Below are 17,181 nucleotides of genomic sequence, written 5' to 3' on the forward strand. Positions count from 1 at the left end.
TTTTATAACCCAAGCTTGGAAGTCACGTGCCCTCTGCTTCACTTTCTTCTCTTCATCAGAAGTGAGTCACAGCCTGTTATACAGAGTGAAGTCAGTCAGAAAGATAAAACAAGTATCGCATATTAACATATATATATGGAATCTAGAAAAATGGTACTGATAAACCTATTTGCAGGGTAGGAAGAGTCTCAGACATAGAGAATAGACCTATAGACACAGCAGTGGACACAGGAGAGGGTGGGATGAATTGAGAGTAGCAGTGAAATACATTACCATGTGTAAAAAAGACAGCTAGTGAAAAGTTGCTGTATAGTGCAGGGAGCTCAGCCTGGTGCTCTGTGACATCCTAGAGGGATGGGAGGGGGTAGGAGGTGGGATGGAGGTTCAAGAGGGAGTGGACATGTGTATACCTATGGCTGATTCATGTTGATGTATGGCAGAAACCAATACAAGATTGTAAAGTAGTTATCCTCCAATTAAAAAAAATTTTTTTTTAATTTTAAAAGAAAAGAAGTGAGTCACCAAGTTTACCCCACCCTCAAAAAGAGGCCAGTTAGGTCCCACCTTTTGAAGAAAGTACCAAATCACTTGTGGACACATTTTTAAAACCCTCATAGCAAAACTGGAAATAGAACTACCATATGACCCAGCAATCCCACTCCTGGGCATACACACTGAGGAAACCAGATCTGCAAGAGACACGTGCACCCCAATGTTCATCGCAGCACTGTTTATAATAGCCAGGACATGGAAGCAACCTAGATGCCCATCAGCAGATGAATGGATAAGGAAGCTGTGGTACATATATACCATGGAATATTACTCAGCTGTTAAAAAGAATTCATTTGAATAAGTTCTAATGAGATGGATGAAACTGGAGCCCATTATACAGAGTGAAGTAAGCCAGAAAGATAAAGAACATTACAGCATACTAACACATATATATGGAATTTAGAAAGATGGTAATGATAACCCTATATGCAAAACAGAAAAAGAGACACAGAAGTACAGAACAGAATTTTGAACTCTGTGGGAGAAGGTGAGGGTGGGATGTTTCGAAAGAACAGCATGTATACTATCTATGGTGAAACAGATCACCAGCCCAGGTGGGATGCATGAGACAAGTGCTCGGGCCTGGTGCACTGGGAAGACCCAGAGGAATCGGGTGGAGAGGGAGGTGGGAGGGGGGATCGGGATGGGGAATACGTGTAAATCTATGGCTGATTCATGTCAATGTATGACAAAACCCACTGAAATGTTGTGAAGTAATTAGTCTCCAACTAATTAAAAAAAAAAAAAAGCTGCATTAGCGTTAAAAAAAAAAAAACCCTCATAGCGACATCATGTTTTGCATATGGCCATGTGCTCGATACGTTTCTATTAAATAGATCCAAGGAACCTCCTTAGGTTGTGACATAGAACTTTTGGAAATTCTCTTATAATCTTTATCTCTGCCCCCAAAGATCGAACAACATGCAGGGCCTTCTCCAGTTCTAAGATGTATGTGTGCCTTCCTAGGCAACACTCAAATCACCATACCCTGTGGAGATGATGCTGTTGGATGAATTCTCCCCATCACCCACTGCTTGGCGGTGGGAAGAAAATTCTCTGTGGGACCCCTCTGTGTGCAGAGATGTGTTCCCTGACAGATGTGGCCTGACTGGAGACATTAATGGAGTGTGTCCTGACTGGAGACATCAACAGAGTGTGTCCTTTACAGCCAGGAAGTGATATAAACACAGAGTAGAGACACGATTCTATCACAGCTCAGGGCAGGATGGCGATAGGCATGCTGCAGCTGCTGACTCAGCAGCTGTGTGTATACAGTATTCTTCTAACAATTAGACTTAATCCTTAAACATCTTCCCCCTGCTTTGTCCCAACAGGGATTTAAAGCTGCTTGATTTTTGTAAGTAATCCTTCTGGCTCATTAAAAAAAAAAAAAAAAATCCATTTCCTATTTTTAAGCATTAAAAACTTAAGACATTTTTGTTATTCTATTTCTCATAGTAAAACTTTCTTAGATTATCCCACATTCTATTTTTTTATTTAAAAAATTAAGAAAAACAATTTGGAGAAATGCTTGTATTTAGCAACATATGTTATATTGATAGGTTTCCAGGTGGTGCTAGTGGTAAAGAACTTGCCTGCCATTGCAGGAGACATAAGAGATTCGGGTTCAGTCCCGGTTGGGAAGATCCCCTGGAGGAGGGCATGGCAACCCACTCCAGTATTCTTGCCTGGACAAAGGAGCCTGGCAGGCTACGGTCCATAGGGTTGCAAAGAGTCAGTCACAACTGAAGCAACTTAGCACACACGTTATACTGATAGTATTTCCCACTGGGTAGATACTGTATTTTTCCAAAATTGAGGGGTTTTTTTGTGTGTATCTTCCCACTTTAGTTCATCTCTTCTTCTTATCCTATAATATTTTTCTTTTCCTTAGGACTATTCAGTCAGTGAATTCTTGTTTTAAATAGTTTATAGAAAGTATTTGGGAGTACTCATATGAAAATGATGATTGTTCTCAAAGTTGTGCCCCTCTTTGTAGGATCCAAATCTAAAAAAAAAAAAAAAAGAAAAAGTAATTGATATGTAAAAACTATCCAAAAGATAGGTTCTTATGTAAAATTTCAACCATAATCTATTGTGGCTTACTTATCTATCATAAAACCTGCAGAGATGTGATTAATTTATAAAACAGCAAATGAAGAGGGGAAAAAAAGGATTCATGCCTCTGGAAAAGGCATATTAAGTTTAACCTTCAAAGTCCCCATTCCCTGATTACAGATCAGTCCACAAACACAGCTGTTTAAGAATTATTGGCTGATAATATTTGTGAAAAATAAGTCTGGATTTTCTCCTATGCTCAGTTGGAATAATATCCATTTTACAGTTGAAAGGAAGTTATTCATGTTACATGTGTGGATCTATAAAATCTATTTTGGTACATTTGCAACTTTGAAGTCTTCTACAGTGCTCAGGTTCTACAAATTGATGATTTACTTTACCAATGAATACTTAGGTAATTATATAACTCTGGTTGGTATGATGAAATACAAAAAGCACTGGAAAGGAAGCCATGACTCCCTTTTCTTCATCAGCAATTGCAATATCCAAAAAGCCTCAATAATGTAGGAGATAGGAGATCTGTATACTTTGTCATCACAAAACAAAAATAAGAGATATTAAAATTTTGCATAACCTTTTTACTATTCCACAACTAAACCAAGTACTAAGGAAGTAATCAAGGATATACCCAAAGATGTAAAGAGTCCCTTGGAGACTTTCTGTAATAATGAAAGACTAAAGGTACAAAAACCCAATTGGGTAACTAAGTTTGGTATAGCCATATAATGGAATATTATGCAATCATTAATAATATTTTCAGAAGAGTACTTTTTTATAGAAGGAAGTTAATCATATACTATTTGGATGAAAAAAATTAGATTAACAAATAGAATGAACATATACACACATGTATGTTTCATAAATTTACAAAGCTGGGTGATATACAGATACACAAAAAGTCAAAGTGTTAGTCAGTCATTTCCGACTCTGTGACCCCATGGACTATAGCCCTCCAGGCTCCTCTGTCCATGGAACTCTCCAGGCAAGAATACTGGAGTGGGTAGCCATTCCCTTCTCCAGAGGATCTTCCTGATCCAGAGATCAAATCCGCTTCTCCTTCATTGCAGGCAGATTCTTTATAGTCTGAGCCACCAGGGAAGCCCATATAGATAAATATACATATATATTTGTGTGATATATATAGATACATATGCATATAAAAAAGCAAAGATGTATCCAAAAATATTACCAGTGATAATCTTTGAATTGCTGATTTCCCCCTAGAACATAAGCTCCACAGGACAAATATGTGGTCTTATTCACCACGCTGTCCCCAGTTTCCAACATATCTTGATGCTAGCATGGTACTGGCATCATGATAGTCAATGGCTATTTGCTGAATTAAGGAATGGGATTTTTTTTAACTTGGTATTCTTTGGTTCTTTCTATTTTATAAATTTTCATATGTACACATTTTTATAATAAGAAATTTTAAAGCAGGCCTTCTACTTATGCTTCTGTTATTTTCATAATCAAACTGAGTGAGAAAGCAGATCAAACCCTTTCACAGTCGGCTTGGACCAATCTGCAGTTGTGATTAGCCAAAAACCCTTTATTTGGACTTTTTAACACTCCTGATATGAGAATAAGGAAACAGGAAAATTTTTTTTCTTCCCAGATCTCTGAGCTTCCACTTAAGAAGTCACGTCAGTCAACAAAGGGTTTCCCTGATGGCTCAGCTGGTAAAAAGTTCATCTGCAATGCAGTAGACCCTGGTTTGATTCCTGGGTCGGGAAGATCTGCTGGAGAAGGGATAGGCTACCCACTGCAGTATTCTTGGGCTTCCCTGGTGGGTCAGCTGGTAAAGAATCTGTCTGCAATGCAGGAAACCTGGGTTCTAATCCCTGGGTTGGGAAGATCCCTTGGAGAAGAGAAAGGTTACCCACTTCATTATTCTGGCCTGGAGAATTCCATGGACTATACAGTCCATGGGGTCTCAAAGACACGGACAGGTCTGAGCGGCTTTCACTCAGTCAACAAAAGGAGGGAAGATTTCTATTTTACTCCTACTGTTACTGCTACAGATATTGTTGCCACCATTGCAGCTGCTGGCTCTGGAGCATTTACCAGGCACTATTTTAGGAACTTCGCGTGTCATTCAAAGCTCAAAAACCCTCAAGAGTCAGGCACTACTGTTTTTCCCATTTTGCAAATGAGATTTGAAGTTCTGAGATGAGAGGTTAAGCAACTTGTCCACAGTTGCCCAGCTGTTCACTGATAAGGCTGAGGGCTCGCAAGTGGGTAGCTTCACCCCAGGGCCTGAGCTCTCCACAAGCACATCCCAATTACAAGGGCAAGGTCAAATACAGCGACTGAGGCCAATCCAGGCTGGGCTCGAGCGCTCCTTAAATCCACTGCCTACACTACAGTACAGTTGTGTCTTGTTGTAAGGAGAGACAAGGAAAAAAAGAGGATACCTAAATGTCATTTTCCCCCCATACAAAATGAGGTCTGAGATGTTTCTATAGCTATTAACTGGTAAAAGTAGTAGAAATGTCAAATAATACTAACAATGTATTGAATATATGATTCATTCTGAGCCTGCTTTGAGATAGATATTGCCTTTCATTATCCAGTCACGGGAGAAGCACAAAGTACTTACTCCAAATCACATGTTTTTTTGGCAAACAGATTTCTCAGATAACCTCTATTTAAAACTAAACGGCACCCAATATGTTTCACAGGGTGGAATATCTGTAATGGAAATGAATGATCCATTCTCCATAGTCGCAATCATAATTGCACTTTAGAATAACCTGCAAAGGCTTTTTTTTAACCCAAAGCCCAGGTATCACCAAGAGGCTCTAATGAATTGGTCTGGGGTGGGACCAGGCAGAGGGAGTTATTAAAAGCTCTCCAGGTGAGTGTTAGTGCAGCCAACACTGAGAATCACAGCAACCCCGTGATGCCAACAGGCTTCCTTCCCATTTGTTGGCTCTGTCACTGACTAGCCACATAACCCTGGTGAAGTTCTGTTATGTTCCTCAGCCTGAGCTTCCTTACCTCCAAAATGGACATAACGAGAAGAACGATCCGATGAGGATTATGGAGATAGCACCTGACACACCCAGGACAGGGTCTGGGTCGCAGCAACCCTTTAATATTAGCATTTACAATGGCGATGTTGTGGGACCATGTGGTCGGTTGTACCTGAGGCTGGGACTTCAGCACGTTTCTTTGTCTCAGAGAGTGGGGACCATAACTTCAGCCCAAGTGAGATGTTATAAAGTTTACCAGGAGCTCCTAACGTGAATAAACCTCTAGAATCTAATTGGCAGCTCACTGTGAGGTACTATTTACAACCCTAGAGGGGATACATGAGCTTATAGCTCTAGTTCACATAAAGGAACTCACTCACCTGGGATTGAAGTGAATTTTCTCTGGAACTTCCCTATGGTCTGTAACCACTTTCTGGTTGTCTCTATAGTTAATTGGGTCATCAGGAATCCTAAATTTGGCTATCTGAATTTCAGAGTCACTCAGTTCAGCGTGGGAGATTCTTGCATAACCCAATCTGTAGCAGAAACAGAAATGGTTTGTGAAGATTTTATCATCATACTGAAGTCTGATGAGATCTGGCAGATAATACTTGCACTAATAAATCAGTTTCCTATTTCTAACTGTATATCACTAGAATGAACTTGATTTACTACTCTAAATATTTACCAAAATATTTCTTTTATGATATAAATGGATAAGGAACATGCACATAGATTTAATTAACATAACTGGCAACCTTACTCTACTTTTTTATAGTAACTAACAAATATTCTATATATATAAATTGCCTCTCACATAATTGTTTTGTGTCAGTAGCAGGAATTCTCCAGAATTCCTGGAGAATTTAGGAGCAAAATCCTCCATAATTTAGGAGCATAGTCCTAAATTCTTTTTTACCTTAAAAAAAAATCCAAAGACCACATGCACATTTTCATTCACAATTAAACATCTAAAGAAAAGATTTTTAATGGCTGAAAGCATCAATTCTTCAGTGCTCAGCCTTCTTTATGATCCAAAGGACTGGACTGCCCAAGAATTGATGCTTTCAAACTGTGGTGCTGGAGAAGACTCTTGAGAGTCCCTTAAACAGTAAGGAGATCAAACCAGTCAATCCTAAAGGAAATCAACCCTGAATATTCATTGGAAGGACTGATGCTAAAGCTGAAGCTACAATACTTTGGCCACCTGATGCAAAGAACTGACTCATTGGAGAAGACCGTGATGCTGGGAAAGATTGTGGGTATGATCAGAAGGGGGCTACCGAAGATGAGATGGTTGGATGGCATCACTGACTCAGTGGGTATGAGTGTGAGGAAGCTCTGGGAGATGGTGAAGGACAGAGAAGCCTGGCGTGCTTGCAGTCCATGGGGTCGCAAAAAGTCGGACATGACTTAGCAATTGAACAACAACATCTGAAAAACTGCACGTTTTTAATGTCTGGAAAAAGAAATGTACATCCTGCTTTTGCTTCAAGCTTTCAGTTCTCCAGGAATTTCAAAGCACTTTGTAGATGTTATCCAAATAGTTATCAGAAGCTCAGATGGAAAAATGGGGGAACCATGAACAGCCAAGAATTAGTTTTATTTATAGTTTGCCTCTTTAAAAGTCAGCTTCAGTCTGACTTTTATTCAAAGAACAAATATATTCATTTGTTCATTATTCAAAGAATAAATATATATCAAGTCCCTACTACATGGAGGCATTGTTCTAAGTACTGGAAACAAACAGTAACTAAAACAAATTTCTTGCCCTCATAGAGTTTCCATTCTAATTGAGGAGGACAAATATATGTATATATGTATGGTGATAAGTACCCAAGTACTATGGGATAACAAGCAGAGGACAGAGGACAGAAAACACTTGTGGCAAAGATTATTATTCTATAATGAATGGTCAGAGCATACCTCTCTGACAAAGTGACACTTGAGCAAAAAGCTGAATGAAGTGAGGGAGCAAGCCACACAGGTATTGGAGGAAGGGTGTTCTTGGGAACGGGAACAGCAAATGCAAAGGTCCTGAGGTCAAATGTACTTGGTTTTTCTGAGAACCAGCTCCACAATGACTGGAATGGAGGGCCGAAGGGGAACCTGAGTTTGCATGGGGTAGCAGATGATGCAAAGCCTTCCTAATAGACTTCAGAGTTTCTCTGAGAGTGAGAGGGGGCATTGTGCAGAGATGCAGTGGCTATGGTGTAGAGAGCAGACATCAAGGTAACAGTCAAAGAAGAGAGACCAGTTAGAAGGGCACAGAGATAACTTAGATGAAAGACCAACAGGGGCTTGGGCCACAGTGGCAGAAGGAGGAACACCTCTGTAGCCCCATCCAGAATAGAGACAGAAACCCAGAGCTGGGAGAAGTGGAGAAGCAAGCCTGCCCACACGGCAGATGAGAGCAGCACAATCTCAGCGTCAGACGTGGGTCTGAGCTGTCTGACAGGTTAACACATTTGTCTAAAAGCTCAAGTCCCAATTCTGTGTAGCTCCCTGTAATTTAGCGTTACTCTCTCGTAAATCTAGGTCATTTATTTCCCAAATCTCTAAGATCAAAGTTTAACCCATTTCAAAGATTCTGCCTTCAAAAATCCACTGAAGATAAGGAACCTGACAATCTAAATCTTCTACCAAAGCAGAGAATCTTTCACTGTTGTCCAGTAAGTATTTATTAAGTGCCTACTGAGAGCAGGGCATTGAATTAGATGATCCAGGTAAAGTTTATAGAATTGGTTTTCTGGACAGAAACTGAATAACAGTAGTCCCTAACTGCATTAATTTTGATATTTTCAAAATTACCTTCCCATCTGTTACAGACTAAATGTTTGTGTCTCGTCCCCCCAGATTCATATGTTGAAGCCCTAAACCCTACCCCCTGCCCTGTGCAGCCACATTTTGACCTCTAAGGAAGTAATTAAGTTAAATGAAGTGGGGTAGGTCCCTGATCCAATAGCATTAGTGTCCTTATAGGAAGCATATTGGCTTCCCTGGTAGCTTAGTGGTAAAGAATGCACCTGCCAATGCAAGAGATGTGGGTTCAAGCCCTGGGTCAGGAAGATCCCCTGGAGAAGAGAATGGCAACCCACTCCAGTATTGTTGCCTGGGAAATCCCACGGACAGAGGAGCCTGGCGGGCTGCAGTCCCTGCAGTCCCAAAGAGTTGGACACACCTTGGTGACTAAACAACAACAAAAGGAAGAGATCACGGAACATGCGCACTCTTTCCCTCTGTCCCCAAAACCATAAGAAAATTAATTTCTGTTGTTAAAGATACCCAGTCTATTGTATTTTTGTTATGACAACCTGAGCAGATTAAGATACCATCTCTCACAGTCACAGTCACTATATGTGTGTGTGTTTGTGCACGCACATTGCGCTCAGTTGCTCGGTCATGTCTGACTCTTTGCCACCCCATGGACTGTAGTTCGCTAGGCTCCTCTGAAGCTGAAGCTGAAACTCCAATACTTTGGCCACCTCATGCGAAGAGTTGACTCATTGGAAAAGACCCTGATGCTGGGAGTGATTGGGGGCAGGAGGAGAAGGGGATAACAGAGGATGAGATGGCTGGATGGCATCACCGACTCGATGGACATGAGTTTGAGTAAACCCCGTGAGTTGCTGATGGACAGGGAGGCCTGGCGTGCTGCGATTCATGGAGTCGCAAAGAGGCGGACACAACTGAGCGACTGAACTGAACTGAACTGAATATCCCCATTAAAGCAACCACTTTAATATGAATTTAAACAGAAGTAGTATTTTCAATCTGAGATATCAGTCTCTTCTTTTGGTATTAAACTGCCCTTTGCTTTGTTTAAAGAAACACTGCCTTCAAAACAGATTTACAGTTACATGCTTGAATTTTGAGATTTTTCAGCTGTACTATTGTGGAATTTTATATATATGGATAATGTTTACTTTTTTATATGGGGTGATCTTTTTTAAAAAATATAATCTACCTAAAGAGCTCACCACAACATAGCAGTGACTCTACCTTACCCAAGATTACAGGATTAGAAGTCAGCAAAGCTGGCATTCAAGCCCAGGGTTCATGCTGTTTCTACCATGTCATACAGTCAAAAATGGTGCCATTCCTAACATGTTTTGACAGTTAACAGTTACCATGCTTAACAGCTTACACAGTTTCCTCTTTGTATAATTAACGTTGATTTGCTTAGCCATTAACTCTTTCTTAAATCATTAGGCCATGCCCTGAAGAAAATGTTAAATTGGGTAACTAACAAAATCAATCTTTATGAAAAGTAACAAAATTAATTAATTGCTTCCATAAAGTTTTTCCTTCCAGGATAGACCCAAAAGATCACAATAATAACAGATTCAGAAGAACAACTCTCAAACACCTATGCTTACCTGATCAGCCCTCGATACATAATGTATTCACACCATCTGTCTTGATCTGTGCTGTCAATATCCTAACGATGGAGAGAGAAGAGAATGTTTAAAGCATTAAAAACAATGCTCTATTTTGAATTGCCAGGAAAATGTGTGAACTGCAGTAATGACTATGCCTTTCTTTGTACATGCTGTTTACTCCACCTGACTCCTACTGATGTTTTAAGGTCCAAATTATTTATTCATTCTACAGATACTTCCAAAACACCTACCTTTTCCCCTTCTAGCCCCTGTAAAACAGGAAGGTGGTCTAGAGAGGGAGTTAAGTAAATTGGTAATTACTACAGAGCACGTGGCTCCCCACAGCTTCCCGAGTCTCGCATCCCAAGCGGCACTGAGTACCTGCTCCTCGGTCACCCTGTGTAGTCCTGTAGGTCCACCAGCTACACCATTCTGCTTAACTGTTTATAGTCTCCACTCTCCCCTGCCTGAGCAGAGAGCCTCTTAATCACCCTGGCTCCCTGGTGCTTAGCATGAAGCCTGGCATCTGGCAAGAGTTCAGTCTGTATTTGTTAAATGGACTCATTGGAAAAACACACATTTTGGGAGTAATCATGAGTCTCTTTGATGTAGAAAGCTTGAGACCAGCATTATTTTTCAATAGAAAATCAGAACACAAGCATTTTTTGCTATTATGTATTAGGAAAACTCTAAACAGGGAGCTTTTATACTAAAGAAAACTTCATTTTCTTCTTTTAAAAAATATACCTTACTTTTTACTATTTTGGCTAAATTTTACTATTAAATATAATTTAAATATATTTTTAAATAACTAAAAGAATACACACAATTTATTATGTATTTATAAATTTTTTTCTTAAGACTGGTAGTGGACACATAAATGCTAGTTTTTTTTTCTTTGGCCCCTCTGTGTAGCTTGTGAGATATCAGTTCCTGACCAGGGGTTGAATCCTTGGGCCACAGCAGTGAAAGCCTGGAATCCTAACCACTAGACCACCAGGGAACTATGGATTCTTATTAATTAATCTTTACTATTATTTACATATCACATACATACAATATGGCTTTTGTATACATAGAAAAATTATAATAAATTTTAAAAATTAAATTTTTAAAAATTAAATTTAAATGGTTAAGACTCTGCACTTCCACTGCAGGGGGCACAGGTTCAATCTCTGGTTGGGGAGTTCCACATGGCACACAGCAGGGCAAAAAAAAAAGAAAAAAAAATTTAATATTTTAATGATGAAAAAAGCAAATATATTTTAAAAGTACTGCTCTGGCTTGCCTTGGGAAGAGATAAAAATTTAGTCATTTACCTGTATGTAGTGGGAATAATCAATTAGGAATATGTTTTACTATCTTTTTATTTTACTAGATTTTTTTTAAAAGTTGCTCTCAAATTTTAAGACTGCAGAATTTAAATACTCATTTCTTAAAGAGGAATATCTATTCACTCAAGCATTTATGATTAAAACTCCTCTCTGCATTAATAAAGTTCCTAATAGAAAAAGTTATATAAGAATCTGCTGCCAATCTTGACACAGTTTCTGACCATGACAGTGGAACCCAACAGAGTATTAAATTAAAATGAAATAAAATTCCTCTTCCCTGCACACACACACAAACACACACACATTCCCTCTCTTACTAGGATACAATCAATTATTTCTTAAACTTGCCAAATATCATCTTGTCTAATATTCTCCTGTACTTTATAGACCATGTACTTACATGTTTATCTAATATGATTTTATACAATCAGACATACATAATACAAATATATAGCTACCCCTTACTGAGTGTATCCTATATACAAAGCTGAGGGCTTTTTAGACATTATCTTATCTTACATCCTCATGACAACCCCATGATAGGTATTATTATCCCTGCTTTACAGATGGTTAACCAGAAAGGCTAAGTAACTTGCCCCAAGGTCACAAAGCTGGTAAATGTGACACCAGGTAGGCTAGTGTATGAAGAGATTACATGGAGAGAGGGGCCCACCCAGCAGCCAGCAACCAGCACCAAGGCCCAGACAAGTGAGTGGGGGACATGTCAGAACCCCTAGCCACAGACACCAGCTGACTACACGAGTAAACTCAGGCAAGAACAGAACACCACTCAGCAGACCCACAGAGTCATGAGGTTATTAGCCACTGTTCTTTTTAAGCCACTAAGGTTTGTAGCTTTCACAGTGATACACAGCAATGAATAGCTAATGCAGCGCCTGTGACTCCACACTCCAGATTTTCCTCTTATTCTTCTGATCTCTCAGTTCAGTTCAGTCGCTCAGTCATGTCCGACTCTTTGCGACCCCATGAATTGCAGCACACCAGGCCTCCCTGTCTATCACCAACTCGCGGAGTTTACTCAAACTCGTGCCCATCAAGTCAGTGAAGCCATCCAGCCATCTCATCCTCTGTCGTCCCCTTCTCCTCCTGCCCCCAATCCCTCCCAGCATCAGGGTCTTTTCCAATGAGTCAACTCTTCGCATGAGGTGGCCAAAGTATTGGAGTTTCAGCTTCAGCATCAGTCCTTCCAATGAACACCCAGGACTGATCTCCTTTAGGATGGACTGGTTGGATCTCCTTGCAGTCCAAGGGACTCTCAAGAGTCTTCTCCAACACCACAGTTCAAAAGCATCAATTTTTCGGTGCTCAGCTTTCTTCACAGTCCAACTCTCACATCCATACATGACCACTGGAAAAACCATAGCCTTGACTAGACGACCTTGGTTGGCAAAGTAGTGTCTCTGCTTTTTAATATGCTATCTAGGTTGGTCATAACTTTCCTTCCAAGGAATGAGCGTCTTTTAATTTCATGGCTGCAATCACCATCTGCAGTGATTTTGGAGCCCAAAAAAATAAAGTCTGACACTGTTTCCACTGTTTCCCCAACTATTTCCCATGAGGTGATGGGACCAGATGCCACGATCTTAGTTATCTGAATGTTGAGCTTTAAGCCAACTTTTTCACTCTCCTCTTTCACTTTCATCAAGAGGCTTTTTAGTTCCTCTTCACTCTCTGCCATAAGGGTGGTGTCATCTGCGTATATGAGGTTATTGATATTTTTCCCGGCAATCTTGATTCCAGCTTGTGCTTCCTCCAGCCCAGCGTTTCTCATGATGTACTCTACATATCAGTTAAATCAGCAGGGTGACAATATACAGCCTTGATGTACTCCTTTTCCTATTTGGAACCAGTCTGTTGTTCCATGTCCAGTTCTAACTGTTGCTTCCTGACCTGCATACAGGTTTCTCAAGAGGCAGGTCAGGTGGTCTGGTATTCCCATCTCCTTCAGAATTTTCCACAGTTTATTGTGATCCACACAGTTGAAGGCTTTGGCATAGTCAATAAAGCAGAAATAGATGTTTTTCTGGAACTCTCTTGCTTTTTCAATGATCCAGCGGATGTTGGCAATTTGATCTCTGGTTCCTCTGCCTTTTCTAAAACCAGCTTGAACTTCTGGAAGTTCACGGTTCACGTATTGCTGAAGCCTGGCTTGGAGATTTTTGAGCATTACTTTACTAGCATGTGAGATGAGTGCAATTGTGCGGTAGTTTGAGCATTCTTTGGGATTGCCTTTCTTAGGGATTGGAATGAAAACTGACCTTTTCCAGTCCTGTGGCCCCTGCTGAGTTTTCCAAATTTGCTGGCATACTGATTGCAGCACTTTCACAGCATCATCTTTCAGGATTTGAAATAGCTCAACTGGAATTCCATCACATCTACTAGCTTTGTTCCTTTTGTGTTCTCTATAATAATGTGTCACCATCATAAACCCTCCCTCTGACCAAAGCCAAAATTAGGAGTCCACCTTGACTCCACTTCTGCCTTATCCACTAGGGCAGAGATTAACTCATCTCCCTAATATATGCCTTGTCCCATTCCAAAGTTGTAGGATTTTTAGCTAGGTCTAAGAGTATCAAGATTCAATATTGCAGCGCATCTCGGTGCTCTATGATGACCTAGATGGGTGGGATGGGGGTAAGTTAGGAAGGAGGTCCAAGAGAGAGGGGATATATGTATGCATATGACTGATTCACTTCACTGTACAGCAGAAACCAACACAACATTTAAAGTAAGTATATTCCAACAAAAAAAAATTTAAACAAGAGAATCAATCTAGCACAACATTGTAAATAAACTATACTTCAACTACAAAAAGAGAAAAAAAATTAAATATTGCATCTCTCAGGCTTCCCAGGTGGCACCAGTGGTGAAGAACCCACCTGCCAATGCAGGAGACATATGAGACGAGGGTTTGATCTGAGTGGGAAAGATCCCCTGGAGGAGGGCATGGAAACCCACTGCAATATTCTTGCCTGGAGAATCCCCATGGACAAAGGAGCCGGGGGCTACAGTCTATATGGTCACACAGACTCGGACACAACTGAAGCGACTTAGCACACATGCATGCACACTGCATCTCTCAATTTCCTGAACAGTGAGATACGGCCAACGACTACATTCTAATCAACGAAATGTAAGTATGAGTGTTGGAGTTTGCCTTAGAGAGAACTTGTATACGCTCCTGGCCCCTTCTTGATCCCTTCCTCTATCTTGCTAACTAGAACAAGGATGTGGCCATCTTGGAACATGAAGCAAACTTGGGCGTGGAGGCCTTGTAATAAGGAGCCTCAAAATAGAAGGAGCACATTCTCAATATCCCCAAGGACCATCCTCGCAGTAAATCACCTCGCAGACATTCACATAAAGAAACATACCTCTCTTATTTAAGCCACTGTCATTTTGCTTTCTCACATACAGAAAACTTGCATCATGCCACACTCTCTCACCTTCTCTTTAAGCACTTGATAAGATGGATAAGCCTTTTTGTTTGCAGATATTCTCTCAAGACAATGAACTAAGAAGAGACATGTAAAGGACGAAGAAATTTACATAGGGCTTAACTAAATATAACAATTACATTTCTCTTTATAAATTAATGCATTTGGGACTTTCCTGGTGATCCAGTGGCTAAGGCGCCTCACTCCCAATGCAGGGGGTCCCAGTTCGATTCCTGGTCAGGGAATGAAATCCCACATGTCACAGCAAAGATCAAAGATCCTGAGTGCTGCAACTAAGACCCAGTGCAGCCATATAAATAATTTTTTTAAAAAAAGATCCATTGCTATTTTTTAACAAATAAATAAAAATAAAATAATGCATTTAACATTCTAGTGTATATATATATATATATATATATATCAAGGATTTAACTGTCAGTTTCCCAGAGCATGATTATATCTGGATACACCAACAAATTCAACCATTTGGGACCTGAACAGTTAAGGACAAACTCAGTGTCATTTAGTGACGCCCTGATCAGCCAGCCCCTCTATATGACATATTATCTTCTACCCTCATCATGATTAACTTGCACAATGTGACAGATTGTATTTTCTAAACATGGCTACAGTAATCCACCATCCATAGAGTATTCTTATGTGAATTTGACACTCGCCTCACCAAGAGATGGGGTTTATGTTTTGTTCACTTGAATGTGAGCAGGCTTGTGATGACGACAGACATGATACTATATGACTTACAAGGTCGTACAAGACAATACAGCTTCTTCCTGGGTCTCTTGGGACACTCACTTTTAGAACCCAGCCATCATGCAAGGAAGAAGCCCAAGAAGCCTACAGAGAAGAACCAGGACTCTGAGTCCAAAGCCCCACCAACTTGCCCCTTACGAGTCATCTGCAAAGTGGCTCCTCCGTCCCCAGCTGAGCCACCTCTCTGTGGCACAGACATGAGCTGTCCCCACTGGGTCTTGTCCAATTTGCAGATTCATGAGCAGAGAGACGAATGCTATTTAAAGCCAGTATGTTTTGGTACTTTTCCATGCAGCAGTTAGATAATCAAGATACATATTAAAATGTTGGGTTGGGTTTTTTGAAACCTGAAGAAGCAACACTTTAAGAAACTGGAACACCTATTAAGGTTGTGTTACCTTCACATTGCCGTGTTTAATGAGCTGTAGATAATCTCTGGAACCAGGTGCTGATGTGATATATCCCAGGAATATCACTTGCTCAGAGCTATTTTTCAGTAGTTTCGAAACAGCAATAGCTTGAAGTTTCCTGTCGAGGTCATCTCTGAAAAAATGCCAAAATATACCTCTTTATTGTATGTGCAAAACAATTTTAAAAAAATACTAGGTACCTAAGTTTCCAAATAATATCTTCAAACAGTGTGCAAACCCAGAATAATTCCTATTAGGACACATTAACTTCAGTTCAGTTGTCGTTCAGTCATGTCTGACTCTTTGCAACCCCATGGACTGTAGCACGCCAGGCTTCCCTGTCCATCACCAACTCCTGGAGCTTGCTTAAACTCATGTTCATTGAGTTGGTGATGCCATCCAACCATCTCATCCTCTGTCGTCCCCTTATCCTTCTGCCTTCAATATTTCCCAGCATCAGGAGTCAGTTCTATGCATCAGGTGGCCAAAGTAAAGGGGTTTCAGCTTCAGCATCAGTCCTTCCAATGAATATTCAGGACTGATCTCCTTTAGGATGGACTGGTTGGATTCCTTGCAGTCCAAGGGACTCTCAAGAGTCTTCTCCAACACCACAGTTCAAAAGCATCAATTCTTCAGCGCTCAGCTTTCTTAATGGTCCAACTCTCACATCCATACATGACCACTGGAAAAACCACAGCTTTGACTGTTATGCAAATGAGTAAGACAGCTATTGTTCTTCAACTGAGCAGCTGATAAAATTTTTACTAAGAATGATATAACCTTTCCCGACAGATCATTTGGAATCAAGTGGACTTAAATAACTAAAAGCAGCATTTGTTCAACTTTTCATCAGAGGAAATTATATTAATAATCTTAAGACTTGGTCATTGATATTAGAGCTAAAGATTAGTAGTTTAAAAAAATCAAGGAGTAAGAGGGAGAATCCTAATATTCACAGAACACACCAGGCTTGTTAACCTACTCAACTCTTTCAACTGAACACTTTCTAAAAGCCTCCATAGCTCTCCTGGTCAAATACTAACTAAGCATGCTGCTTTTATTATGTTGAGCACTCTAAGTGTGTAACTGACAATCAGGCAGGTACATCAAGCTTTTGGGGGGTTATCGTCAGTCTGGGGGAAAATAGGGACATCATAGTTGGTATGATCCAGAGAGGAAAAGTGAAACCACTCTAGGCATTTCAAACAAAGTGAATT

At 40.2% G+C, this 17,181-nt stretch overlaps 1 protein-coding gene across 4 annotated transcripts in view; it reads right to left on the minus strand.

Moving 5' to 3' along the window:
- Positions 1-1,983: 1,983 nt before the first annotated feature.
- Positions 1,984-17,181, minus strand: part of CWH43 (cell wall biogenesis 43 C-terminal homolog) — a 52,270-nt gene continuing 37,072 nt past the window's right edge. For all 4 annotated transcript variants that reach the window (XM_043906804.1, XM_043906803.1, XM_043906802.1 and 1 more), the window contains 4 exons: positions 15,953-16,097; positions 9,989-10,050; positions 5,990-6,145; positions 1,984-2,560 (listed from right to left, as the gene is read on the minus strand). In XM_043906804.1, the coding sequence (XP_043762739.1) occupies positions 2,482-2,560; positions 5,990-6,145; positions 9,989-10,050; positions 15,953-16,097 (442 nt within the window). In that variant the 3' untranslated portion in view covers positions 1,984-2,481. The remainder of the gene's footprint in view (positions 2,561-5,989; positions 6,146-9,988; positions 10,051-15,952; positions 16,098-17,181) is intronic.

The sequence above is a fragment of the Cervus elaphus genome, chromosome 6, assembly GCF_910594005.1.
Source record: "Cervus elaphus chromosome 6, mCerEla1.1, whole genome shotgun sequence".
In the NCBI taxonomy this organism is placed as follows: Eukaryota; Metazoa; Chordata; class Mammalia; order Artiodactyla; family Cervidae; genus Cervus; species Cervus elaphus.